This window comes from Pocillopora verrucosa, chromosome 3 (genome assembly GCF_036669915.1).
Source record: "Pocillopora verrucosa isolate sample1 chromosome 3, ASM3666991v2, whole genome shotgun sequence".
In the NCBI taxonomy this organism is placed as follows: Eukaryota; Metazoa; Cnidaria; class Anthozoa; order Scleractinia; family Pocilloporidae; genus Pocillopora; species Pocillopora verrucosa.
The window spans coordinates 27,921,449-27,944,807 of record NC_089314.1 but is presented as its reverse complement, the minus strand read 5'-3'; the positions used below and the strand labels follow the sequence as shown (position 1 = coordinate 27,944,807).

The following is a 23,359-nucleotide window of genomic DNA, read 5'->3' as shown; positions in this document are numbered from 1 at the left end:
GTTGGGACAACACTGTCGTCGCACAATTTTTTTGCAGGCAGAAGAACGGCCACGGCTGTAACATTTCTTGTTTAGAGAAATTATCGTAAGGAAATGTCATAGAAAAAGCTGTACAAATGCAGCATGCAATATGTAGTCTATTAATGAGGGCTGGTTTCTCCTCTTGGTGTGGTCACCAAATTCTACTCATCCCAAATTATCTGTATTCGGGAATTGAACCATTATCAATATTATTCTGATGATTTTTGTCAGAAACTGGGAATATGAGATAAAATGTCCTTGCTTTTCTCTGCGTAAGGGATAACCCGCTGCGTACAAATGAGAAGCTAGTTACCTTCAAAAAAAAAGTTTTAAAAAACAATAAGTCATAAAAACCAAATCAGCTACAGTTACTTTAAGCAGAACTTTTTCCACGGGGTCTGCTTCAGGGGTCGTCCTTCACCTCGTCCGTGCAACACTCGGGCCAGTCCTAAGGCTTCCGCATGCAGCGTTGAAAAGGCGGGCAAAGAGTGGTTGAACTGAAGCCAATGCACACAATTCGAAAGAAGCCTTGAAAGAACCTAAAGTACGATACAATTATAAGGAAGCGAGCAAGTTGCGCAGGGTAGAGTTTTGCTCATTCTGAATGACTAAGAGTTGAGTGTAATATTTCTTAACCAACTACAGAGCGCAGTGAATAACCCATTTAGTCCGGGGTTATCCCGTATTACTTTTGACACGATGTCAGGGGCGTTAAGAGTGCACACATTTATGTGGCTAGTTTTCCGGCTGGCCAAGCGTGGTTTGATCTGACAGCAAAAACCTTTTGAAGGATGATAGAAACGGAACCGCTTTATGTATAATGTTTGAAGGAAATAACCTGACCGCTTTGACAAACCTTGTTGAGACACGCGATGCGAAAAGAGACACAATTTCAAAATTTGTGTTTTAATATATTATTTTATTTCAAATATCTTCGCCAAAATCGAACCTACTGAAATGTACATACCATATCTTGATGTGTTCTTCTTATGACTAAGATTAAATTTCACCAAATTATTTCTTTTGTTGATATTAAGCTTTATACGTGAACACCCAGCAAGTTTTGCAAAGACGACGTCGATGAAAACAACTTAAATAAACTGCTTTACGCTGAAATGTAAATACCTCTTTACAATTTCAGCCCTTAACGGTAGAAGAAACTTTTGATGAATAATAACTAAATAACTACACAATTAGCTTGCGCAAATTTTATTTGTAATATTAAACTGCTATCAAACAGAAGCCCCCTTTAAAATTTCCAAGGTTAAATCAGTAAAATCTTCTGCTTGTGTTTTAGTGGTGACATGTGGAAAATACTCTACAGCCCAGTAAAGCTTGCCGTCAACTGTCATGATATTGTTGCCAATATGTGACTGGTTTTCGCGCCTTGCACACCAAAATACGACCCTGCAATCTTAAAAAGACTCTCTTCACTCAGATTAGTGCTCTGAGCCCCGTAATTATTTATATTACATATGTGGCTTCTACGGCCTTCGTTGTGCTTATAATCGGACATTTTACAGTACGATCTAATGTCAATGCATTGATAAAACTTCAGAGCGTTCCTATGTTTTCCGGAATCCACCTGCGTGTGTACCTCGCGAGTACACGCGCGCGCAAACTGCCAAAATCCTTGCTTATCTGTGAGGTCAACACTGGGTACTGGAATGGATAACACACTTGCGGAGATGAAAGCTCCAAAATCATCGCTGCTCACCTGTGGCTGGCAGTCCTTCCGTAAACTAACGGAGTAAGACGATTCGACGGTGACCGGAGCGTTTAAGTCTTGTTTCTTTTTCTGTAGAAGTCGCGTAATTGCCAGATGTGTGGAAGCGGTTATAACGCCGTGCACAGTGCACTTGTTGGACTTACAGTTCTTTATTAACAGCTTGGTATCCTCCTCAGACAGACTGCGACCAAGTAGACAAGTTTTCTTCATCACCGACGGATCGGAATCGGCGACAGGAGGGTAGAACGACAGATACAAGTTCTTTGGCTTAACAAAGATGTTCTTCACTCGCTGGAGGGCAAATACACTCTTAAACAACAGTCTTTCCCAAATATTTGGTTTAACGAGACTTGATGTCAACGATTCAAGAGGAGGTCTGAGGGGGAGACTCTCGACTTTAAAGTCTTCTCCATCGTACATTGAAGAAAGGAAACTCAGCAGCTGTTGTTGAAGCTTAAAAATGGACAGGGCGTCGCAGATGGCGTGATGAAATGTGAACACTAGAGCGTTCCGGTATTTTCCTTCGTGAAGTGTCTCTCTAAGTAGCCTGAGTCGCCACAGAGGACCTGTGTCAGTGTTAAAAGAAGAGCCATTTATTTCTTCCTCGAAGCCCTTCTCCCATTCATTAGCCGCGATCTCGTCAAGGACTTTAAAATCCACTGTTTCTGGGTTTTCCATTTCCTCAAAGCACTCATGACTGCCGCTCTGGTTGATTCGCATCCTCAGGAGAGGAAATCGTTTGGGAAGCAGGCCGAGGGCTTTTATTAAGTGATCTTGTTTAAGTTTTTCCGCAGAATCCAGGAGTAATACCGAAGACACAGTTCCCCAATGATTCACTCTTTCTCTCTCCAGCAACACACGTTCCAACGAGCCCAAAGGCCTGGAGAGTTTTCCGTTTCTCCGCCGTGAGTGCCTTACGGTTGGCTCGTGAGCATCTCTCATTTTAAGGAAGAGAACAGCAACGAGAGCTTCCAAGATCAAAACGCAAATGATAACTGATGCTATGTAGGACTCGAAAATGTCCCAAATCTCAAAGATTTCTGGGGCACTCGTCTTTTGATTTTGAATTTCCATTCTCAGCTTGTCTCACGATTCAAACTGACACGAAACAAGTGCGCTCTCACTTTTATAGGCTTTGTGGTCCTGTTGTTGACAATTTAGCGCCGAAGTCAAAATGCATTTGACACTTCTCATTGTCTCTTTGCGTCATCTAATAAAACCTCGTCATAACACGTCTGCCGAATCATGTCTATACATGGGCATAACCTCAAATATCTATTCAGTAATGAAAGACAAAGAAAAGCAAGTCAGACGTATCAAAACTATTGCGCAAATTGTACATGCAGATAAGTTTGAATAAGTCTCTGTTTGCGAAAAAATCTGTGACTATTCCAGTTTGTCCGTTAAAGGTATGTCCAATTTTAGCCTTACAGCCTTCCTGCAAGATTACCTGATCCTAAATCACAAACAATTAAAAACGCTTCAGACTGTTTAAGCTTCAATCAGGAAGAATAACAATTGAAAGTGATGATGTTAAACAGCACTTCACAATGTCATGCGTACAATTTATTTAACCAGCATGTAACATAATATTCCAAAATAGACTAACCAATGCTTTTTGACAGAAGTGCAGGGTGAAGCATAGCAGTCTCCTGTATGCTCCACCGCTAGCCTCAGTGGAATAAAAAATAATGGAAATTTAATTGCTATGACTTGCGATAGTGAAAAGAACAAAGACGTACAACTAGATGGTAAAGAAATGTGTATGTTGTCATGACAACTCCGAAACAAGTTGAAAGCAGTAATGTTATGCCCATCAACATAATAATTAGGCGGAATTCCGAGCGTAAATTGATGCTATTTAAAAATCTAACCTTTAGTGTCATGTTAATTAATAGTTCGTCACAGTGTGAATATTATTTAATAAACAATAGCTTTCGCTTATAACAGTATGACGTGCAATGTGATTGTTTATCGTGTGATATAACCTTCTCGAAAACACTTTCTCCATAAATAAACACACACTTTGGCTTGTCTGACGCGCTCCGAGGAACACTATAGGAAACACGAGAAGCGCGTGGGACAGAGCTCGCGTATGACGTGACACTTCAGGACTGAGGATCTATGTTATGACAAGGAAAGTTATTCCTGTTCGTATATTTTGTGATGGTAATGTAGTTACGTTTCTCTGTCGCTTAAAAATTAAAATTATCACAATTTTCCTTTAGCCTCCCTGTTGTACACTCAAGAGCATGGATAATAAGGACTTGGGACTGATCAAGTGACACCTGAAACAACGGGGAGTCATCCGTGACAACTAAAATAATGACTTAAAGAGATCTTCCTTCTAATCTCTGTTTCTTTTTGGGGTTTGGCTCAATATGTTTTCCTTTCACCAGTCTGTTTATCTACCACACTTTGTATGTCTTGTTATGATATGTGTTCCGTTAAGAAAATAACTTGTGATATAGAATTTTGAATAGAAAAGTCCGAGCGTGTGGCGGGGGTGTGAAAGGCCGCTATCAGTGGTGTGTTGTAAGCTGCCATTTTTAGCTTCGTGCACAGGATGCCTTTCTGCTTTTTTTTGCGTATTTCATGGTCGGAAGTAGCTTTTTACACACCCGTTGTAAATAAGCGAATACGAGAGTGGAATGAAACAGTTTGATTGAGTCTAGTTCGTTAGAATTCTATCCTTAGTAAACGGGGCAAAGTTTACGAAACTATTCGCATATTTGATGATGATACAATATATATTTTAATGTCACCTAAAATTAAAACTAACACAGTTTTCCTTCAGTCTTCTTGTTGTACACTTAAAAGAACATATATGGATAGCTAGGAAGAGCCTAGGAAATCAAGTCACATCATTTACAGCGAGGAGTCTTTCATGACAACTCTAACAATGGGGAAAGAAATCTTTTTTCCCAGTCTTTGTTTTCTTTTTGAGGTTTGGCTCAAAATACTTTCCTTTCCCACTCTGTTTACATACCATATGTCAAATTTTTTTGTTATGTTCTGCACTCTGTTAAGAAAATAAAGAGTGATATTGAATTTTGGTAGGAAAAGTTCTCCGCGCCCCGTAATTCGTCAGTATGTAAGACCGGCCGCCACTCATTGCTTCAGTGGTGTGTTGTAAGCCTCTATTTTAGGTTACGTGCGCAGGATGCCATTCACGGAAAAGCTAACGGCAGATAACTGGTCTTAAGAAAAAAGTATGGGGCGTAAAATTTCATGATAGTCGCCCATAATGGTAAATTTTAAAGCCGTAAAGCAGGAAGCATTCTGTTCACTTGTTCCGGGCAACATAATATTCTTTTTTACGCCCTTCTAAGATGGCGGTGTTATTTATAAAAGGATTAGGAAAGTTGCTTGAACCCACATTATCATAAAAATTAGTATAGGTAATCACATGATTTCGAGTGCAATTTGGAATAAATAAGCACGAGTAAATTTTTTTTAAGACTAACAAAATAGTGGTCTTTGAAAAAATTAACAAGTGCTTGTTTATTCCAAATTGCACGAGAAAAATCATGTGATCACGTGTTAATAATATACATGGAAAAATACGAGATGGCTTATCATAATTAAACATAAGCAAAGCGCGCGCGTCAAGTGCAAAAATAATTTATTCAAACCTTGCTTTCGGTCAAAACAACCGTGTACGATCAAAAACAATAATAAATTGTGTAATGATATCTTCACATCTTTAAGGTGCAAAAAAGGTCAAAGTCCGGCTAAACAGTTCAAGGAATTGTTTAGTCTGTGTCCGAATCACTTTCGTTAAAATGGAATCGTCGTTTCCGAGGTTTAACCATTTTTGTTTTTAATTTCGGCGTGTGATCGCTCGAGCAAAGTGTTAAGCTGGGTCGGCTCGTAATTTTCGATTTCCTCGGCAATTCCCTTCTCTAAACACCAATTTTTCCAAACTGACAACCAAAAAGCAGTGCTTTTTACAGTGTTTTCGTTGTTTAAGCTGTTTTTCAGCTGCGGTGGCGAAAGAAAGCCAACTTAAAACACCGGCCATTGTTTCGCTCGCAAATTTTCAAATTTTGTTGCGACATCCAAGGATCGCATTTGATTGGCTATCTGTGAGTTTCTTTGATTATTGACCATCAGAATGTCTGATTTGTTTCTTTCTTTGCACTAAATTAACCCTCTTCTGCACTGAATTAACTCTCTTCTGCACTGAATTACCTAAAAACTGCATTTATCTTAACCAATCAGAACTAAGTAATTTTTCCATGTATATTAGCCCTGAAAAAGTAAACCGAAAAAAATATATGTTCATCTCTTCAATGATGTATAATACAGAAACGAACTACCAAGAATATTCATAAAAAAAACTACAAGAGCCAACTCCGGTATTCTGGAGCATAAAGAGAGAAATCAGCGACGGTGACAACCTTTTTCTCAAAAAATTTCTTGAAAATCGTTGGTTACTTTTTGATTTTATGAAATCTTAAAGAAGATTTCAACCTGTTGCAATTGACTTACTTGAAAATCAAAGGCTGACATCGCAAGGTATAAACAGGTCGATGACGAACCACTGGAGAATCTGGTAGTCCGCGATGCAGATGTATTTTTAGCAAGTGAACACAGGGTATGAGACCATCACCCGTCAAGATATTTACCTTAGTTTCCAGAACCTGCCTTGTTTGGTAGGTATATTAGAAACCAAGTTTGACACGGGTCCATCTGTTACAACCAGCCTGGGCTAACTGTGATGATATAGATGTATCTCTTTCTCACCCAGTGCAATTCACTGAGTTTAACTGAGGTTTAATGCCATCTTTCGTACGCGTCTTCAAATGGGCGTGTACAGGCGCGTGTAAAAATACTTTCTGATAGTAAGAAAGGGTATTCTCTATTTCATAAGATAAGCGTAAAACTTCCTTTATCCTAGGCGAGGGTAGAAAGTTCATTCAATGTCATTTCAATCTGATCAATTAACGACAAACCGTTCTTTGGAATGTCACGCAACGATCCCCACAGATAAACTTGGGCTGTATATTCAGTAGTACATACGAAAACTGATCGGTTACTCAAACTCTGAACTTAGATATTCACCTCCTAGGAACTTATGCGGGATTTACGTCCGGAAATAAATGGGTAAAATCGTATTTTTGTGCTATATTATCTGACTGTTTTGATGATATACTGAAACATCTATTCACGTCACGCAAGTAATCACACCGTCTCTGACAAACTATCAAATCTAAAGCGAGACTTACATGCAGCGGGCCAGTTCTTGAAATTACTTTGATCCTTTACCTTATTTGCATATAAATAGCAGACATATTAACTATTGTCCGAAATTGAAAACCTAAGACTAAGAGTTCCAAAGGGACCAGACACGACAAAAGAGACGAGATAAATTTACATCATTATTATGCCCTCACACCCCGCCGTTATTGGGAACAGACCTCACCATCATATTGTGAACCTTGACAAAGGAATATCAAGTTCAGAATTTCCTCTTTCAAACAAACGAATCATCCTCGACGCCTGAATAATTTTGACGAAAAAATCTGCAAAGCTCCATGAAAATCTGTGGCAAGCTCTACAAAATATGAGAGGGTAAAATTCCCGCACAACCCCATACTACATTATGCATTCAGTTCTTGGATAGAGAAAACAATGACAAAAACAATAAATTGCCATTAGGAAAACAGATTTGTTTTACAATAGTGTGGGGCTATGCGGAAACTTTACCTATGAGAGGACTCGAACTTGTCAATTTTCTACGTAGGCATGTCAGAAGTCAAAAGGTTATTGATCGTATTGATCGAGGCCTTTGTAGCTTTACTTACTCGATGACGGGGTGAGTTTTTCGGTTTTTGGGGAAATCACAAGAAAAGACTGCTGGTTTTAATCTAAATGGTTTAAAGCATCACTGGTCGTGAATAAACTCCCAACTCGATATTGGAACGCTTATGACGTCATTCGATGATTTTGAAAAACACAAGACAGCATTGTAAAGAAATAACGAAATAACGAAATAACGCGCGCACGCATTAGTTTTTTCCAAAACAACACCAATGATCATTACAAATCATAGTTATTGAAGGTGCCTACAAAAACTAAAAAATACTAGCGGCCAAAAACAAGAAAGAGGGACTTACGAGCCTTGGAGATCGCACAGTAACTTGTGAAACAGCACGATTTCATGGCGGAGAGTACTAATTCAAGACCTCTTGGCATGTTAGAGCGGGTGCTGCTCGACAGAGAAAAGATAAATCATTGGGGCACTATTACTTCTGTGCTGCTGCTAACTTCTGAAGAAGAACTGATTCACGATCATCTGCGGAAAGCCCTCAGTCTGCTACCCAAACGATTTCCCTTGTTACGGATGCGAATCAACGAGAGCGGCAGTCAACCATACTTTGAAGAAATGGAAAACCCAGAAACAGTCGACTTTCGAGTATTGGACGAAATAACTGCTGATGAATGGGAAAAAGGTTTCGAAAAGGAAACAGATGGCCCCTTGTTCAACACTAACAGTGGTCCTCTATGGCGAGTGAGGCTACTGAGAGAATCAGTCCACGAAGGCAAATACAACTACGCGTTACTGTTCACATTCCAACATGCAATCTGCGACGCGCTTTCTGTCTTCCAGCTTCAGCAAAAACTGGTGGAATTTTTAGCGGCTCTCCACCATAGTGAAGAATTTGAAGTTGAAAGCTTGCCCCTTAGACCCCCCTTGGAATCGCTGCTATCCAATCGAGCCGAACCAAGCACTGCGGAGAAAGTGTTAATTTCGAGCTTTTTCGCATTTCAGCGAGCGAAAACCTTCTTCATGAAACCAAATAATCTTTACCTTTCAGTTTACCCCCCTGTTGCCAATTCAAATCCGTCGGTATCGAAGAAAACCTGCCTCCTTGGTCGAAGTTTTTCTGAAGAAGACACAAAGCTGCTGATAAAGAACTGTAAAGCCAACAAGTGCACAGTTCACGGTGCCATAACTGCCTCCACGCATCAAGCGATCGCGCGAATTCTCCGCACGAAAAAACACGATCTTCACAACCCAGTCTGCATCGATTCAATCTATACAGTCAGTCTACGCAAAGATTGCCAGCCAAAAGTTGAAACCTTTGAGTTTGGAGCCTATGTTACCGCAAGTGCTTTATCAATTTTAGTTCCCTTGGCTTACCCCGATGACAAAGTTGGCTTTTGGGAGTTTGCTCGCACGTGTACTCGCGAGGTACACGCGCAGCTAGACTCTGGGAAGCACTTCGACCTCTTGAAGCTTTATTATTGTTCTGGTAGCAAAGCGTATTGTAATTTACACAATTATGAAAATAACGAAGGCCGTAGGAGCCAGATCATCACTATCACTAACTGCGGAGCCCTCCAGACGAGCCAGGGTGGGGAGTGTCCGTTCAAATTTGCCGGAATGTACTTTGGTCTGAGAGGAGAGAGACTGGGCCACGTTTTCGGTAACAACATCCTGACGGTGGACGGTAGACTTTACTGGGCCGTGGAATATTTCCCACACGTTACCACAAAAGAACAAGCAGAAGATTTCATTACATTATCCATGCAGATTTTAAAAGATGTGTGTGCACAGTAATTCTATTAACTGGGACCACTTTCATTAAATCGTGAACCTCGAGGAATGTTAAAACTGTCAAGAAAATGAGGTTTTGCAACAACCGAGATTTTCAAAGGAAAAACTCCTCCATCGCAAGCTATCGCATCTTCCTGATATGCTGTAAGGTGGCTCAAAATGGTCATGTTATTTTCAAATAGCAATTCTCTGTTATAGCGATTCCACTGCACTTTATCTTTTGTAAACTTGAAGAGATTATCGAAAATTAAGGTGGCTCTGAAGTTACCATGCAGATTTAAAAGGAAAAACTTTTTAGAAAGATGAATCTCGAAACACTGATTGTAAGTCACGAACAAGTAACTGGGTCACTGAAATCGTATATATTCAAACTTATATTTAAAGTAGCTGCAGCATAATTCGTATCTCGAGTCAGTTTGGAAATGTAAACTTCGCGACCTATATCATCGGCTCGTGAAGAGAAGTATTCTAAAAATGAATAATCTTTGCTGCAGGGAGACAATATAAGAAGTCTGTCATACAACGTTCTCCAACAGGTTCACGTCCAATTCAATTTTTGACATCTCATCTATGAAAGGGAAGATATCTCTTTAATTTGAGAATTTAAGATGTTTTCATTTCCGTGATCGCGCTAACTGCTTCACAAAGAAGCTGAAGTTTGGCTGAAACCTTCTTTTCAAGTTGAACGCCGTTCTGTTGTTTTCACGTTAATGCTGATTCCACAAGTCATCCAACTCGCTTCCTTGATTTTGTCGCAGTTCGCTCAGCGCCCATTTCTTGTTGTCAATCTCCGCCATGAGTGTAGTGTATTGCTGAACAAGGGAATCAAAACCCAGTCCAACTGACTCGTAAGCGAGAAGTGTTTGTGTAAGTCGGTGAAACTCAGCAGTGCTCTCTTCTTCGGCGTCCTTTAAAGAGGTCCTAAGGTGAATATGAAGAGAGAAAAATATTAGCAATTTTGTCAAACGTCGTACAAAGAAAAAAGTCTGAGTATCCTTCACGGACGCATGTCCCAGACCCTTGCAATTCGCGGTCCAATGCTCCACCGCAGACCTACAGATCACTCGAATGAAGGGGGTAAGTTTCTAAAGAAACTGTGGTGTAGCGTCGGTGGGTGTAAGCTTTAGTATAACGTTCGATATAGTGCGAATTTCGGCTTAGAGTCTTAAAAAACCAACTGAAATAATCAAACCAGCCAATCAAACCAAAGACAAATATCACAAAAAGCCAATTAGAATAGACCTGTACTTACTATTAAACCAAGCACGCTTTCTCGAGCGCGGGAAAACGCGGGTGACCAAGTCGCGATTGGTTTTAGCCTCTCAAAATCTGATTAGGTGAGATAGTGGCGCGAGTTTTCTGGGCCAATCACAGCGTAAAGAAGAGCAAAAGCAATGCAATCCCAGATTATTTTGGCCACTCAATTGAAAATTGTTTCTAGACTGAGAGATTCAACAGATGTTAATAAAAGCACTGTTAAGCACACATACTTGATTCTTTTAAGAGCTTGAATTGCTTCAGGAGTGTATGTGTCCCTGATCATCTGATTTTGAAGTACTCTATGAAGGAAGCATACAGTTGTGATTAAATATTTCTCTCCTAAATATAATTATCAATTCTCTACCGACGCTGTGTGCCATCATCTCCAATAACGACTGCTCTGAGAATTAGGTGTTACATCAAACAGTATCCCCTGGTTGATATGTTTCTTTCTTCACATTGCCCATCTTAAAAATGTATTGATGTCATCAGAGGAAATTTCTCCAACTCATTGTTAAACCTTCTCCTCTTTCCAATTTTCCATGCTGTTTGCCATGTATCCCTTACAAATATGTACAAATAATACAGTTTCACATGATCAATCAAACTGGTTCCCAATCTTTCTCTTTATCTCACCCTTTAAGAAGAGGGACCCTGGAGATGAGATTGATATGTACCTCATGCAGGCAGATTATAGCAGGATAACATGTGCAACTGTGCTAAATAACTGAAACCCATGTCAATAATACCTGACTTTCAGGCACATAGCATCACACTTTGCAGCCAACCACTCTGCCATCACCCGATCATGTTTTGCTTGAGACTGCAGCTGATGGTCTGCCATTAGTTTTTGTAGAATTTGAAGTGACTGCATTAAAACCTAACATTAAAAAAAAACAAAGTGTCCACATAAATGGCTGGGCAGAAATGGTGAAGTGATTTGTAATTTTACTGACCCTACCCACCACCCCTTGATCTAGATCCATTTGTAAGACCTGGAAGCACATGAGCCAAGTTTGTCATTGTTTCTCTTCCTTTTTCCAGAAGAAACCCTGGACAAAACAATGATGAATTTTTGCAAGAGCAAGTTGCTACTTACAATCAAATAGGCATCCCCAGGCTTCCTCACTCATTAGTTTTTGCTACTAAGCCTTTCAACAATATGTAAAACCTGAGGTTCAGAGCCAAACTTTGGATTTCATTTCATGCTAATGTCAATTTTTATCCTCAAAGCCATGTAAAAACAGTAAAAAAAAATTATCAATGAAAGTTCACCATTAACAACACAGGAATCTGACCTTAGGAACCCTTTATAACAGTAAACATGTTTCCTCAGTAGACTGCAACATGATTATATTGGCACTAATATAAATAACATTTTTTATGATACATAAACAACCTAAGGCTTATGGTTAACATCAAGTAGAACAATAACCAATAAAGACACTTAACCTCATATAATTGTGTAAACTGTTTGTCTCTCAGCATGTGATTATGATGCAACTGCTTCTTTTCTTGGTCCAACAACTGTTTCTCATTTTCAAGAAATGCTGGTAACTGGGTAGCTTTAGCAAAAGACAACTGTTCATTCTCTGAAAGATGGCCAAAGTAATGCATGAATAATATTGTCAGGCATTAAACACAAACTTGGTCCATTTACAAGAAATAAGTAGTGACTCATACCAGCTTGTTTTGTTGGTTTGTGAAAACTTGCTAAAGTTTCACACTTGCTTCTCAACCTGGTCTCAAGTTCAGGAATAATACTCTGTTGAAAAGACTGAGCAAAAAAAGAAAACTATGTTATTCATTCAATTGATCAAACAAAGAAATTTAACACAACATGCACAATGTCCACAACAAAAATCATACAAATGACTTAAAGCTTACTTGGTGTAAGGACTTTCTCTGATGTTCTCCTGCAAGTAGTTGTTCTGCTTTCAGTCCAAGCAATGTTGCAGATTGTTCACCTCCTTCAGGGTGGAAATCTATGTAGTCAAGTGCCTCTGCCTGTGCAAGCGACACCTTCAGGGCTTCATAAAGCTATCAATCACAGAAAAGAAAAAGCATCTTCAATTAATCAGTTGCATGCATAGCTGCCAGAAGTTATCTCAGTTTCTCTGGTACTCTTGATAGGCAGGATGAACATTCATCACAGATTACACTACTGTACCCCTACTTTATGTCACATTCCCCTAGCAGTTTACTGGTGCCTATCTATCATCACCATTCTTCTTCTCAAATCCATGAGGATGAAACTCTGGCCAATGTTTTCTAGAAATCAGCTATAGAATACACTGGCATCCACCTGATTTTGCAACAAAACAATGTAAACTAGCAAGGTTTCATTTTCAAGTAATCCTCTTACTTGTAATGTGGCTGAACTGGGATGAACATCTTGTTTCTTTATGTCATATTCAATCAACAAATCCTTTAGCTCTGAGTACAATGTCCAAATCTGAAGGTACTTTAATTTTTGTTCTCTTAAAGCATCCTCAGCCTGTTCATTGAAGGAGAGAAAAATTATTTTTTCTCAGCATTCTAAGCCTTAATAGGACTGTGCATTATAAATGTTACTTGTGATATTTCTCCTTTTTGGCACATTAGATGTTTATTTCTCTATTGTAAAGGAACTAGTTTAATTTATACATCTCAATTTTTGGTTTTGTTTCAGTGGTAAAAGTAAAAAAAAAATGCTATTTATTCCAGTAAGGTGAAGTTGGGTAATATTTTCTTGGCTTGAATAAGTGGATAGATCAATATTGGCAACCATTCATCATCATTAATTTCAAATAAAGTGAGACAGCTGAAACTGCCCTAAAAACAAAGGCATTGAGACTGGCAGTGCCTGGCCCATTTCTAACCTGTAACATGTCTTTATGAACAGCAACTGACATGCCACCGTCTGTCAGATGTCTTGTTAGTGACATTAACAATTTTACAAATTCTGGGTTCTGCTGTACATTTGAAGCTGTCAAATGAATTGGTAGGCTGTTGTTCACTGTGTAAACATTAAATAAGAAACATTTTTCTCCATTATTGAAAAATTTGCACTTTCTAAGCAATTCACTCAGTACCATAATATTAAAACTGATGATTCAAGCAAATGATAAATCACAGGATTAAGTCAGCTGACCCTGAAAGAAAGAGTCTGAGCCTGAAACTGTTTGAACAAGGATTGATAAGCCATGCAACAAAGTCTTAAGGATAACTGAACTAAATTTTGCATATGTGTGTATAGTGAATTCTGGAAAATTAAATTTAACCTTTTTTTTGGACTAGAAAACAAATATTAACACAAAAGAAACCTTTTTTAATTAAAAGTCTGGTAGAATAAAATGACAGTTATTGATTATCTATGTTTGACCAATCATGTGATCACTGAACTGATTTCATATTACATGACTTTGAACATAATTAAATTTTGAAGTAGGAACTGAACAAAACTGGACAGTAACTGTTCATAGGTGCGTGCTGTAGAGTAAATCTTTAAACTCGTCTTATTCGTGATACATTTACAATGTTCAAAACATGAACTTTTTTCTTCAAATTGCAAATTGAATTTTCCTTCAAATAATAAATTAACAATCATTGATGTTATACGTATTCTTCGCCAATCGTGTAATCAGCTGATTTCAAGTAACAACAACTAAAGAATAATTTGAAAGCTTACACCATACAGTGCATAAGCCTATGCTGAGAAGTGTTAATTATAACTGATCTTAACTGGAATATAATTATGTATTAAAGCTAAAAGCGGTGACATTTTCGCCAGAAACATTCGGCAAAACAGAGTTTGTATGAACTCAGGACAGAATTAATAGCTATATTTACAGATGATAAATTATTCACCGATCATGTGATAAGCTGATCTCATGCTACAAAAAATGAAAAATTGCAATCTTACATCATGAGTAACTTCTAAATTTTTGAGTGACGACTGAATTTATGTAAGACCAAAAATATTCACATTTTATACCCACAGTGCATACATGATCTTACATTTATCTGCCGTTTCTTGAGCTGACATCATATTTTGTAGTTAGTACCTTGATTGCAACGCACAATTAAATTTGGTTTTCTTTCGGTCGATAGATTTTAGCGATGAAAATTTGTCGAGTTTGCATAGTGACTACAAAAAAACCGCCATTTTTCGTAAGCATGGAAGTGAGGCAATCGTAATGATTTATTTTTACCCGAAAGAAATTCTTAGATTTGCTATGATTGGTCAAAAGATTTTTTGGCCAATTAGGAAAGGTTTTATATACTTATTTTGAAGTTCCTCATCGCTGCCCTTTCGACCATTTTGTGTATGGTATAGTGAGGTATCATCTGTACAAGGATCTGATTACTTCCGAGGCAAACCTCCTCTTTGATTAGGGTAAGAAACTCTGCACTCTTAAAATTATTTCATTTGTCCGTATATTATTTAAATTCCGACTTGATGCAATTCCACCCGTAAGAAAAATTAAAACTCTTCTCAGAGAAAGCTCTCAGTTGCATGATTTTTAATATACCGAACTTTATATTTAGTATGTGCTATAACTCTTCCTTATAATAACTCGAAAATTTACCAGAAAAGTGCGTGGAACAGTAATCCACACTGGTGTCGCTAGTCAAAATCTCTAAGAAAGAAAGAGGCACACGAAAGTGTAACCGAAAAGGTTCAATCAAACGAACAGCTGACATCTTGCAAAATGCACCGGAAAGTAGTGAATGCATGTCGAGTTTCCCTTAACTACACTCTTTCACTTTCATCTTGTTATTTTCGAGTTCACAGTACTTTGCAACAGTTACAAATTTTATGTTTGAGCAAACGTGAAAGCGTATCAGTTTTAGCCACTTTCATATTTAGGCGCGTTCATATGCGGAAATGTTTATTAAATGATTAATAAGCGATGTATTTGTCTTTAAAGTAAGAAAGAGCACTTCCTCTCGGTCTAATGTGTCACAATTTTAAGAACATGTTTTATTTCTGGAAATTACAGACAGCTAACTACTGTCAAGATCCCTTAAAGATAAACTTGAGAAAGCCTGGCATACAAGTATTGCGAAATTTTCAGGATATTGCCTTTATTTCTATTGCTCTTGAATTCTAGATTGGGGCCATATAACGGTAAGCGCAAAGAAAGTTTAACATGGAGGACCCTAATCTACAGATGAGACAGACTGGTTTGGATTTCAACTACTTAAAAAGTGTACCAGGACTTCTTAAAATTTTGGAAATCGTACGTGATGGTAACATTTTTTAACACAACAGGTCAAGTGATCAGTTTTGATTTAATTTATAACTGGAAGAATGTTTGAAGTGCTGCTTTTAATTTATTCATGATGGACAATTTGTGAAGGGGGAGAGGGCAGGTATAAAAAGCCCAATACCAAATAGCTTATTTGCTATCAATATGATCCACACTAGGCTACAAGAGCTTTTATTCAAGAATTGAGACCATTTATTCATGAATTGAGACCATAATCCTTGTTAAAACCTTTAACTCCCAAAATCTCACTGGTTACCATCCCTTTCTTTTTCCCTTAAAATTTTAGCATGTTAATTTTGAGAATTTGGTGTTGGATCAACTGATGATCCCCAGATTGATGAATGAACAATTGCTACCATTGTGTATTATCTGTTCTGAGATGCAAACAGTTTGCCCAGAGCATAGCATGAGGAAAACTGTGAGCTCTAAGGAACAGATTAAGTCCAGGGACAATTATCTGTGCATATTTTTGTAATCCTTCAATTATTTTTCCAACAAGTGGGGAAAATGTTTACAAACAACTTACTGTTTACAGCATGGATGTTTACTTTTCAGTGTTCTCACTTTATGAACAAACAAACATTTCCCTTCTGTAACAGTAACTAAATGCCTTTCATCTTAAATTCAATTTGAACAGATGCTTTTACCATGGTAGGCTTCAGGTTTAAAAATTGGTGAATATCACTTTGGGTATATCCTTGGCTATTATAATGAGTTTAAGCTAGGGCATTTTCAATCACATGATGCATTTAGACCAATGGCTTGCATGCGAAAACATTTGATGGATCATAAGTTTCTTCATTCTCATCTCTTGTCCGCTTGATATAATTGTATTTATATTGTAAGGAGAAATTCATTAGAGTTAAAGAGCGCATGCCATGGTGAGTGAGTAACTTTGCCTTTTTTTCTCATCCAGCTTGGCCTTCTGTTAGCATTTGCCTGCCTTTCTGGCTTTACACTGCATTACACCGACTCTCGATATGGTGGAAGATTTGACTTCTTTTACTTTGCAACCATCACATCATGGCTGGTGGCAATATTTCTGTTCATCTTGTTTTTGCTCCGGCTTTATGAGAGGATCGCTATCAACTGGAACTTTTTTGTAAGTTGGCGATCATTTGGTACACATTTACCTTTGATATAAAGTGCATTTTGACTGAGTGTAGCGTAAGCTAAACCAAATTAGTCTCAACAGGCAATCAGAGCAAAGGAAGATATCACAAAAACTGATGAGAATTCAAAGTAAAAATATTGGCAAACTTCCCACAAGGGAAACTTGAATTATCAAGATGCAATTGGTTTTAGTTTTGAATCAGATTGTTTGAGAAACTGGCACAATTTTAATACCTCAATTGATTAATCCTCAATCCTCAATTATACATGTACATGCATCATTTTTATGTTCATCTGACCCATTCTTTTCATGTACAAGGAAAAGTTATCATGAGGTACATTGTCAGTAGAACATCACAAGGATAACTTGTCAGAATATAAAAAACACAAAAATGCCTTTCTGAAATTTCTTAAATGATACCAAATTGGAAGTGACTTCCATCTATATCATACATTTTTTGTAGGCAGGAGACTTATTAAAATAAACTCAACCACAACTTGTTGCAAAACTCCCTATGCCCTTGCAATGTTGACAATTGCAGGAAAGAAAGTTCAACATTGTAGAGGTTCAGAGGGATGAAAGTAAGATTATATGCTATAAATTAAACTGATATGCTATTCTGGGAATTCATAAATACACTGTATGTTGTAGCAGATTGTTGATCTCTACTGAAATGTTAATGAAACTACAACTGGATGATAAGCAAACTTAAGATAAAAATCATTTGAAACAAATATAGAAAAAAAGAAATACCAGAATTTCCTTATTATATTGGAAGCCCAGTTACAAAATTAATTTAAATAAAGGTCCTCCTTTGATGTTGATCACGTTGGATTCTCCACTAACATTGCTAATTGTAGCAGTATGGGGTATGCATGTCAGAAATGAACCAAGTATTCGCCTTGCTCATCACTAAGTCTTTGTGGCTCTGTGATAGAGTATCAGGGCACAGAATCTAAAGGTGTAATGGTTGATTCCTGACAGGAACTCAGTAATTTTTGTTTGACATACTTCCTGTGACATGTGGCAAGTGTCTTGTGTACATTTAGGTTCCGCAGTTTGTAAAAAGGTGTAGAGATGGGGTGAAAGTTTGAGATTGGTGACTAGAATGATATAAAGAAAGATGTTGCATCAATTCTAATAAGTGAAGGAAAATGGAAAAACTCTCCTTGGTTTTTCTGCTTGTGAGCTACAGTTAATATTTATCTTGGAACAGTGAACTTTCTTAGCAAGACTGACATAAAAATTTATCATCTTTAATGTGTTTGTAGATTAATACCAAGTCTTTCCAGCTGTGTAAGCTTAGAACACATGTTTGGAACAATTCTCTCTGACTTGTCATGGTTGTTTTGATCTGTTCAACAGATGGCAGTATACTCCCCTGTTACTGCCTTTCTTTTGCTACTAGCCTCATCTCTTGTCCTTGATACTGCTATACACTTGAGAAGAGCTGAGCACAAAGATGGAAGTGGAGAGTATTTTAGGGTCTGCACTATAGAACCTTGTGGCAATGTTGAGGCAGCTGGGGTAAGCTTTCAGCTCTTTTGTCAGTATGAAAAATGATAAGGGAATTTTTGGTGGTGCCATTGTTTATATTTTTCTTTATAAGCATAAAGTTTTAAGGTTGGAAAAAGTTGTAGTAGCTTCTTTTAGTAAATACTAAAACAGTGGATAGCCTTGAAGGTGCAATCTGATTTGCTATTCAAATTCCAAATATCGTGTGCTGTTCACCTCGGCTTAAGGTGCATGGGATTTGGGCAGGAACATTTTATTGTATTGCAGGAATAAATGGTTTTGAAGGAATAATAAGTTAAAATCATCTTTATTTGCTTTATTATCTTGCTGTTTGAGTGTATAATAAAACAACTATTTACCTTGGTGTTAGTGGCTAGCAGTGGATACGTATGGATGAATCCACTTATTAACCACCTAGTTGTTAAATAACAGGTATTCTTTGTCATTTTTAGCTATGTCTTGATAAAGGAAATGTGAGCCATCAGATAGGGCAAGATTTCAGGGCAGCAAAGACACATTGATATGACCATATTTTAAAATGCTGGGTTTTAACATTATATTCCAACTGGTGCTGGTACTGGACTGAAACTTTCAGAGAAATGTTATAAAGAAAGGGCCTTTCACTTAAACAGTTGGAAAGTGACTTTCTTTTGTAATTCAAAAGATGGTGAAGCATTCAGTTATGCTGAAGTATGAAAAGTTGTGAACGAAAGATCTTGCACTCTTACTGAGAATGGAAAAATAAGAAAGCCAACTTTTTTTCTTGTATTTTCATCACTGTTAAATAATTTTTTTAATTATTCAGCTATATCATGTTTTGGGTTGCCAGATGGGAAGTGTGGAAAAAGTTTGTGCTTGAAACCACTGATAGTACAATCTAGACCTCACACTGGGTCAGTAACACTCATATTTGCCTTTTTGTGTGTCAGGCATTTGGAATCATTACAATGGTGTTGTTTGCTGTGGATACTGTACTGTTCTGCTTGAAGAACAGGAACACATCGGCAGCAAAGCAGCCAACATCATTTGAGGGTGATAATAATGATGATGGTCAACCTGTGGAGTCGACTGAAGCAGAATATTAACTGAATACGTACTTGAGGTTATTTAGCAATTCAGAGGCTCATAATACCCATGTTAGTGTAACATTTAATACGTTTAATTTTAAGAATTTGACATCTCAAGGGTTGGATCCAGGAATGCTTTGATAGGGGTGACCCAATATTCCTTCTTGACCAACCTACCTCTGCAAACCCTCCCTTCTTTCCCCTCACACACTCGGTTACATGAACAAAGAAATTCGGCCAGTTAAGAGGTTATCTTATGTGATCTTGTCATGGCAAGAAGTTTAGAGATCTTGGGATCTGCTACTGCACCTAGAAAGCATGAACTTTGATCAGTGTTCGTACATTCCCACAATCAGTGATTTATTTATCTAAATCTTCTCTACGATAATATTTTTTATTTTTAGAGAAGTATAGATAACCCTCCTCATTTATCAGGTGCACCCTGTGTGGTTATCATAATTGTATACCCATAGAACTGATGGGTCTTATCATTCATTGTTTTTAATTGCTTTTGAGGTGTCAAAGTTCTGATAATCGAGTGTAACTTTTGAGATGACAATTATTGAAGTATTTATTCAATATTTTTAGGTTCTATTTTTACTGAGTAACTGGCATTACCCTGGCCGCCTGTCGCCGTTAGTTGCGCAGGTTATCTAATGTAAGCTTTTACCAGATCCTTTAAACAATTTTTTTGAAATAAGTAAAACAGCAGGTGAGAGTAGAAAATGCTTCTCTAATATGAAAGTTTGGTTGCGATGGCTCAGTATTATGTCTTCTTGAAATATTTTTTCTGATGTTTTAACTATTGTTTCTAACGTATTTAAGAATGCACTGATGTAGATATTTATAAATCAAGTTAACTTAACAGTGATGAGCTTAAATCATTTGATTTGATTATGATCTTTTATAGTTCAGGTTTTGTGCCTACGCTGCGTGTAGCTGGCCATGGAGAACAAAGATATGTAGTGAAAAGTCAGTTCAAAACGTATTGTAATATACAGTTCTTAACTACAAGAGTACTTTAATGCTATCTCTAAGACGACTCGTATTCCTTTTGATACCGTACATACAGAAGAAACTTAAAAATTTGAGCCTCCGTCGGTAATCTCTATCTTTGGTTTCAACTGTAAATAATGTTAAAGAGAGATCATGACTTTCTTTTGCTTTGCAATTATGAAGTACAGCTGAATCTGTGTTAAGTGGTCACCCACGGGGAATTGTGGGCTGATAACTTATGACAGGTTGCATAGAATAGGGGTATAAAAAACGATGAAAAAACGTTATTTTATGCCATAATTGACCACTGAATGTACAAACACTGGCTCAAAAAATACTTCAAACCCTGATGTCTGGAGATAAACATGAATTAGATTTCACATGATAGATTATTCTTAGGTTTATTTGAGTGGTTCCTCTCTCAGTGACCGTTTAATATAAGTGGCAGGCAATACAAGCAATGAGGCCGTTGGGACTCTGTCGAGGGGGACCACGACCGCTTAATATGTGTGAAAATTACACTAATTAAGAGGACTTTGGAAACCGATCGCTTATATAGGGTGACCGCTTAATACGATGTACTTAATGATGTACAGTTTCGACTGAATCTACTCAGAGTATAACTTTGTATTCCTGTTTAGTTTTGGTTTTTCATATTGGGCACGAATAGCCGTAATTACTCGGTGTGTTAAAATATAAGCTCGAGACTGTCGTTAGTGCTTTAATGATAAGCATACTTAAACACAGGTTGTGTAATGATCGGGAAATTAAGAATGCAGAATTTCTAGCTCATTTGCAAACGGGAAAATCCGTTTATTGACTGCTGAATTTCAACCATATGAGTGACGTGTGTGCTATTCAAACTTCACGTTCTGGATTAAAGTATGAACAATTTTTTCAAATGGCAACTGCAGTGGAAGTAAAAAGTTTAAATTTGTGTTCTTTGATCAAATGGCAGCCTGAATAAGCTTTCAAACAAAATATGATAACTGGTTTAAATTAGGTTCGAAGGTTCATGGAATTTTAATTACAAGAGGAGGTTCCAATGGCTGAAAAAGCGTACGTAACAGGCTATTAACCCCTATCGTCAGCCATTTAGATCTTATACTTTCCAGATGGTACGGAGTTTGAAATCTAAAATCTGTTAATATTCCCTTCTTTAGTTGAGCAATGAGATTGAAATTTCTATTGGCAGATAATTTACCTCACAGAGTTGACAGAAAGCGAGGTCAAACAAATTCAGTTGTTAGTGAACTCGGCTGATAATTTTTCCAAATTCAACATTCTGATCGGATAGCTTACGTAGTTGCCCTAGATCATCACGTGCTGATCGAGTTGAATAAAACGGGGGTTTTTACCGCATAACAAGAAAAGTAGAGAAAGTGAAAAAAAAAAAACCTTTTATATTGTGAATTGGACACTACATCGCAATACCTTTCGATAACCTGCTTACTTTTCACCTGTGAGAGTTAAACTTAGCCGATAGAAATCTATATTTTAGTTTCTCATTTATTTTTTGAAAGAATAACCTACTCTCAATACGGCAAATGTAAGTTACTGTTTGTCCGTGAAGAAATGTAAAATGGTTTCCGTGTTTACATAGCCTGATGTAAACACGCGGGAGGTTAGGAGAACTCGAGATAAGCGTAGGAAACCACGACGCGAAGCGGAGTGGTTTCCAGTTTATCGAGTGTTCTCCCAACCTCTCAAGTGTTAACATCAGGCTATGCAAACACGGAAACCATTTTACATTTCTTTTATAAAATAACTAATGAAAGAGTAATGAAAACCGTGTTTACATACGCTCATGTAAAATGGTTTTATGGCCAATCAGAGCGCGCGTACTATTTGAATTATTTTATAAAAGAATATGATGATAGATTACTCTCCTAGCAGGAGTTTTCATGTATTTTGCGCCAATTGGTTAGCTCTGATTTGTGGACTGGAAAGCCTTTATGACGAATTGGACCCTTACATCTTTTACATGTCATTAATTTTATTTTTGTTAACTAAAAAAGGAAAGCTTCAATAACGCTGCAAATTGAAGAAAATAAAAGGATCGTCAAACTCCTTTTTTTTTTTTCTTTTTTTTTTAGTTATAGCACATAAAACCGAATGAAGGGTGTTTCTGAGAGGCTGTGTTGTCCATTAAAATACTTTATTATATCTAAATAAAAAGGAAAAAAGTGCGAAAGCAATGACCAATAAAGGAAATTTGTGTCATAAAATAGCGACACCATTTCATGCCAAAAAAATTGGTTGTAAATATTTGTGTCCATGCCCTGCCCACGGAAAAAAGGGTTTTATTAAATTAGAGAAACACACGCCTCTAACCCGATGTATACCTTCACTTGTCAAAACGCTCCGCTTCCTCTGATATGTGGTCTCCACATCTAATTTTAATACAATTCGATGGGCTGATTTACGATTCGTGCGTTAAAAAATCTGACCCTGAATCTATATGGAAAGTCTCATATACAGCATGTTTTAAAATCCCGTTCTTTGCCGTAGGTATTTGTTAATTCTAGATTTGTGCTTACGTCTTAAGTTTTTTCAATCGTTACTGAACTCATTATAGTCTCGGTCCTTTGAGATACCCGTGGCGAGTTTGCACGTCATGAAAAATTTTTCTGACGTAAGCGCTCCATTTCTGAACTACAACTCAAAGATTTTCAAGACTCCGCTGCCACTCATTTGAATACAGAGTAAGTGCAGCGAATGGTAAATAGATGTGAGTCGTGCGAAAGTCAGAGTCTCTATCTCAAGGTAAGGCTCGCAGTTACCTACTCTGATTTGCTGTCCGAATGAAATTCTTCTTTACTCGCCGGGACGAAA

General features: G+C 37.5%; 4 protein-coding genes and 1 pseudogene across 4 annotated transcripts in view; 3 read left to right on the top strand and 2 right to left on the bottom strand.

The window, feature by feature from the left end:
* The window catches only part of LOC131799659 (uncharacterized), a gene marked incomplete in the record, with an annotated part of 189,028 nt that overhangs the window by 66,189 nt on the left and 99,480 nt on the right, over window positions 1–23,359 (top strand).
* LOC136279462 (uncharacterized) lies at window positions 1,230–2,928 on the bottom strand (annotated as a pseudogene).
* On the top strand, window positions 7,817–9,401 carry LOC136279466 (uncharacterized). The gene has a single exon (XM_066163300.1). The coding sequence runs from the start codon at window positions 7,917–7,919 to the stop codon at window positions 9,318–9,320; it is 1,404 nt and encodes a 467-aa protein (XP_066019397.1). The 5' UTR covers window positions 7,817–7,916; the 3' UTR covers window positions 9,321–9,401.
* On the bottom strand, window positions 9,659–14,723 carry LOC136279468 (HAUS augmin-like complex subunit 4). Its single transcript, XM_066163310.1, has 9 exons — window positions 14,577–14,723; window positions 13,439–13,575; window positions 12,943–13,074; window positions 12,465–12,617; window positions 12,261–12,354; window positions 12,030–12,169; window positions 11,327–11,457; window positions 10,808–10,876; window positions 9,659–10,238 (listed from the first exon to the last, which is right to left on the bottom strand). Exons 1-9 carry the CDS (start codon window positions 14,605–14,607, stop codon window positions 10,025–10,027), a joined length of 1,101 nt encoding a protein of 366 aa, XP_066019407.1. The 5' UTR covers window positions 14,608–14,723; the 3' UTR covers window positions 9,659–10,024.
* Window positions 14,832–21,432, top strand: LOC131800306 (CKLF-like MARVEL transmembrane domain-containing protein 4). Its single transcript, XM_059117990.2, has 5 exons — window positions 14,832–14,955; window positions 15,674–15,802; window positions 16,749–16,934; window positions 18,312–18,473; window positions 19,391–21,432. The coding sequence occupies exons 2-5, from the start codon at window positions 15,713–15,715 to the stop codon at window positions 19,544–19,546; spliced, it is 594 nt and encodes a 197-aa protein (XP_058973973.2). The 5' UTR covers window positions 14,832–14,955; window positions 15,674–15,712; the 3' UTR covers window positions 19,547–21,432.

Excerpts from the sequence above, each read along its gene's own strand:
- LOC136279468 (XM_066163310.1), bottom strand. The coding sequence starts at position 14,607 with ATGATGTCAGCTCAAGAAACGGCAGATAAAT. Across the intron at positions 12,355-12,464 it reads AGAGAAAGTCCTTACACCAA|TCTTTTCAACAGAGTATTAT; the intron begins GTAAGCTTTAAG and ends TTTTTTGCTCAG. Across the intron at positions 10,239-10,807 it reads CAAGCTCTTAAAAGAATCAA|GACCTCTTTAAAGGACGCCG; the intron begins GTATGTGTGCTT and ends TATTCACCTTAG.
- LOC136279466 (XM_066163300.1), top strand. The coding sequence starts at position 7,917 with ATGGCGGAGAGTACTAATTCAAGACCTCTTGGCATGTTAGAGCGGGTG.
- LOC131800306 (XM_059117990.2), top strand. The coding sequence starts at position 15,713 with ATGGAGGACCCTAATCTACAGATGAGACAGACTGGTTTGGATTTCAAC. Across the intron at positions 16,935-18,311 it reads CTATCAACTGGAACTTTTTT|ATGGCAGTATACTCCCCTGT; the intron begins GTAAGTTGGCGA and ends TCTGTTCAACAG. Across the intron at positions 18,474-19,390 it reads GCAATGTTGAGGCAGCTGGG|GCATTTGGAATCATTACAAT; the intron begins GTAAGCTTTCAG and ends TTTGTGTGTCAG.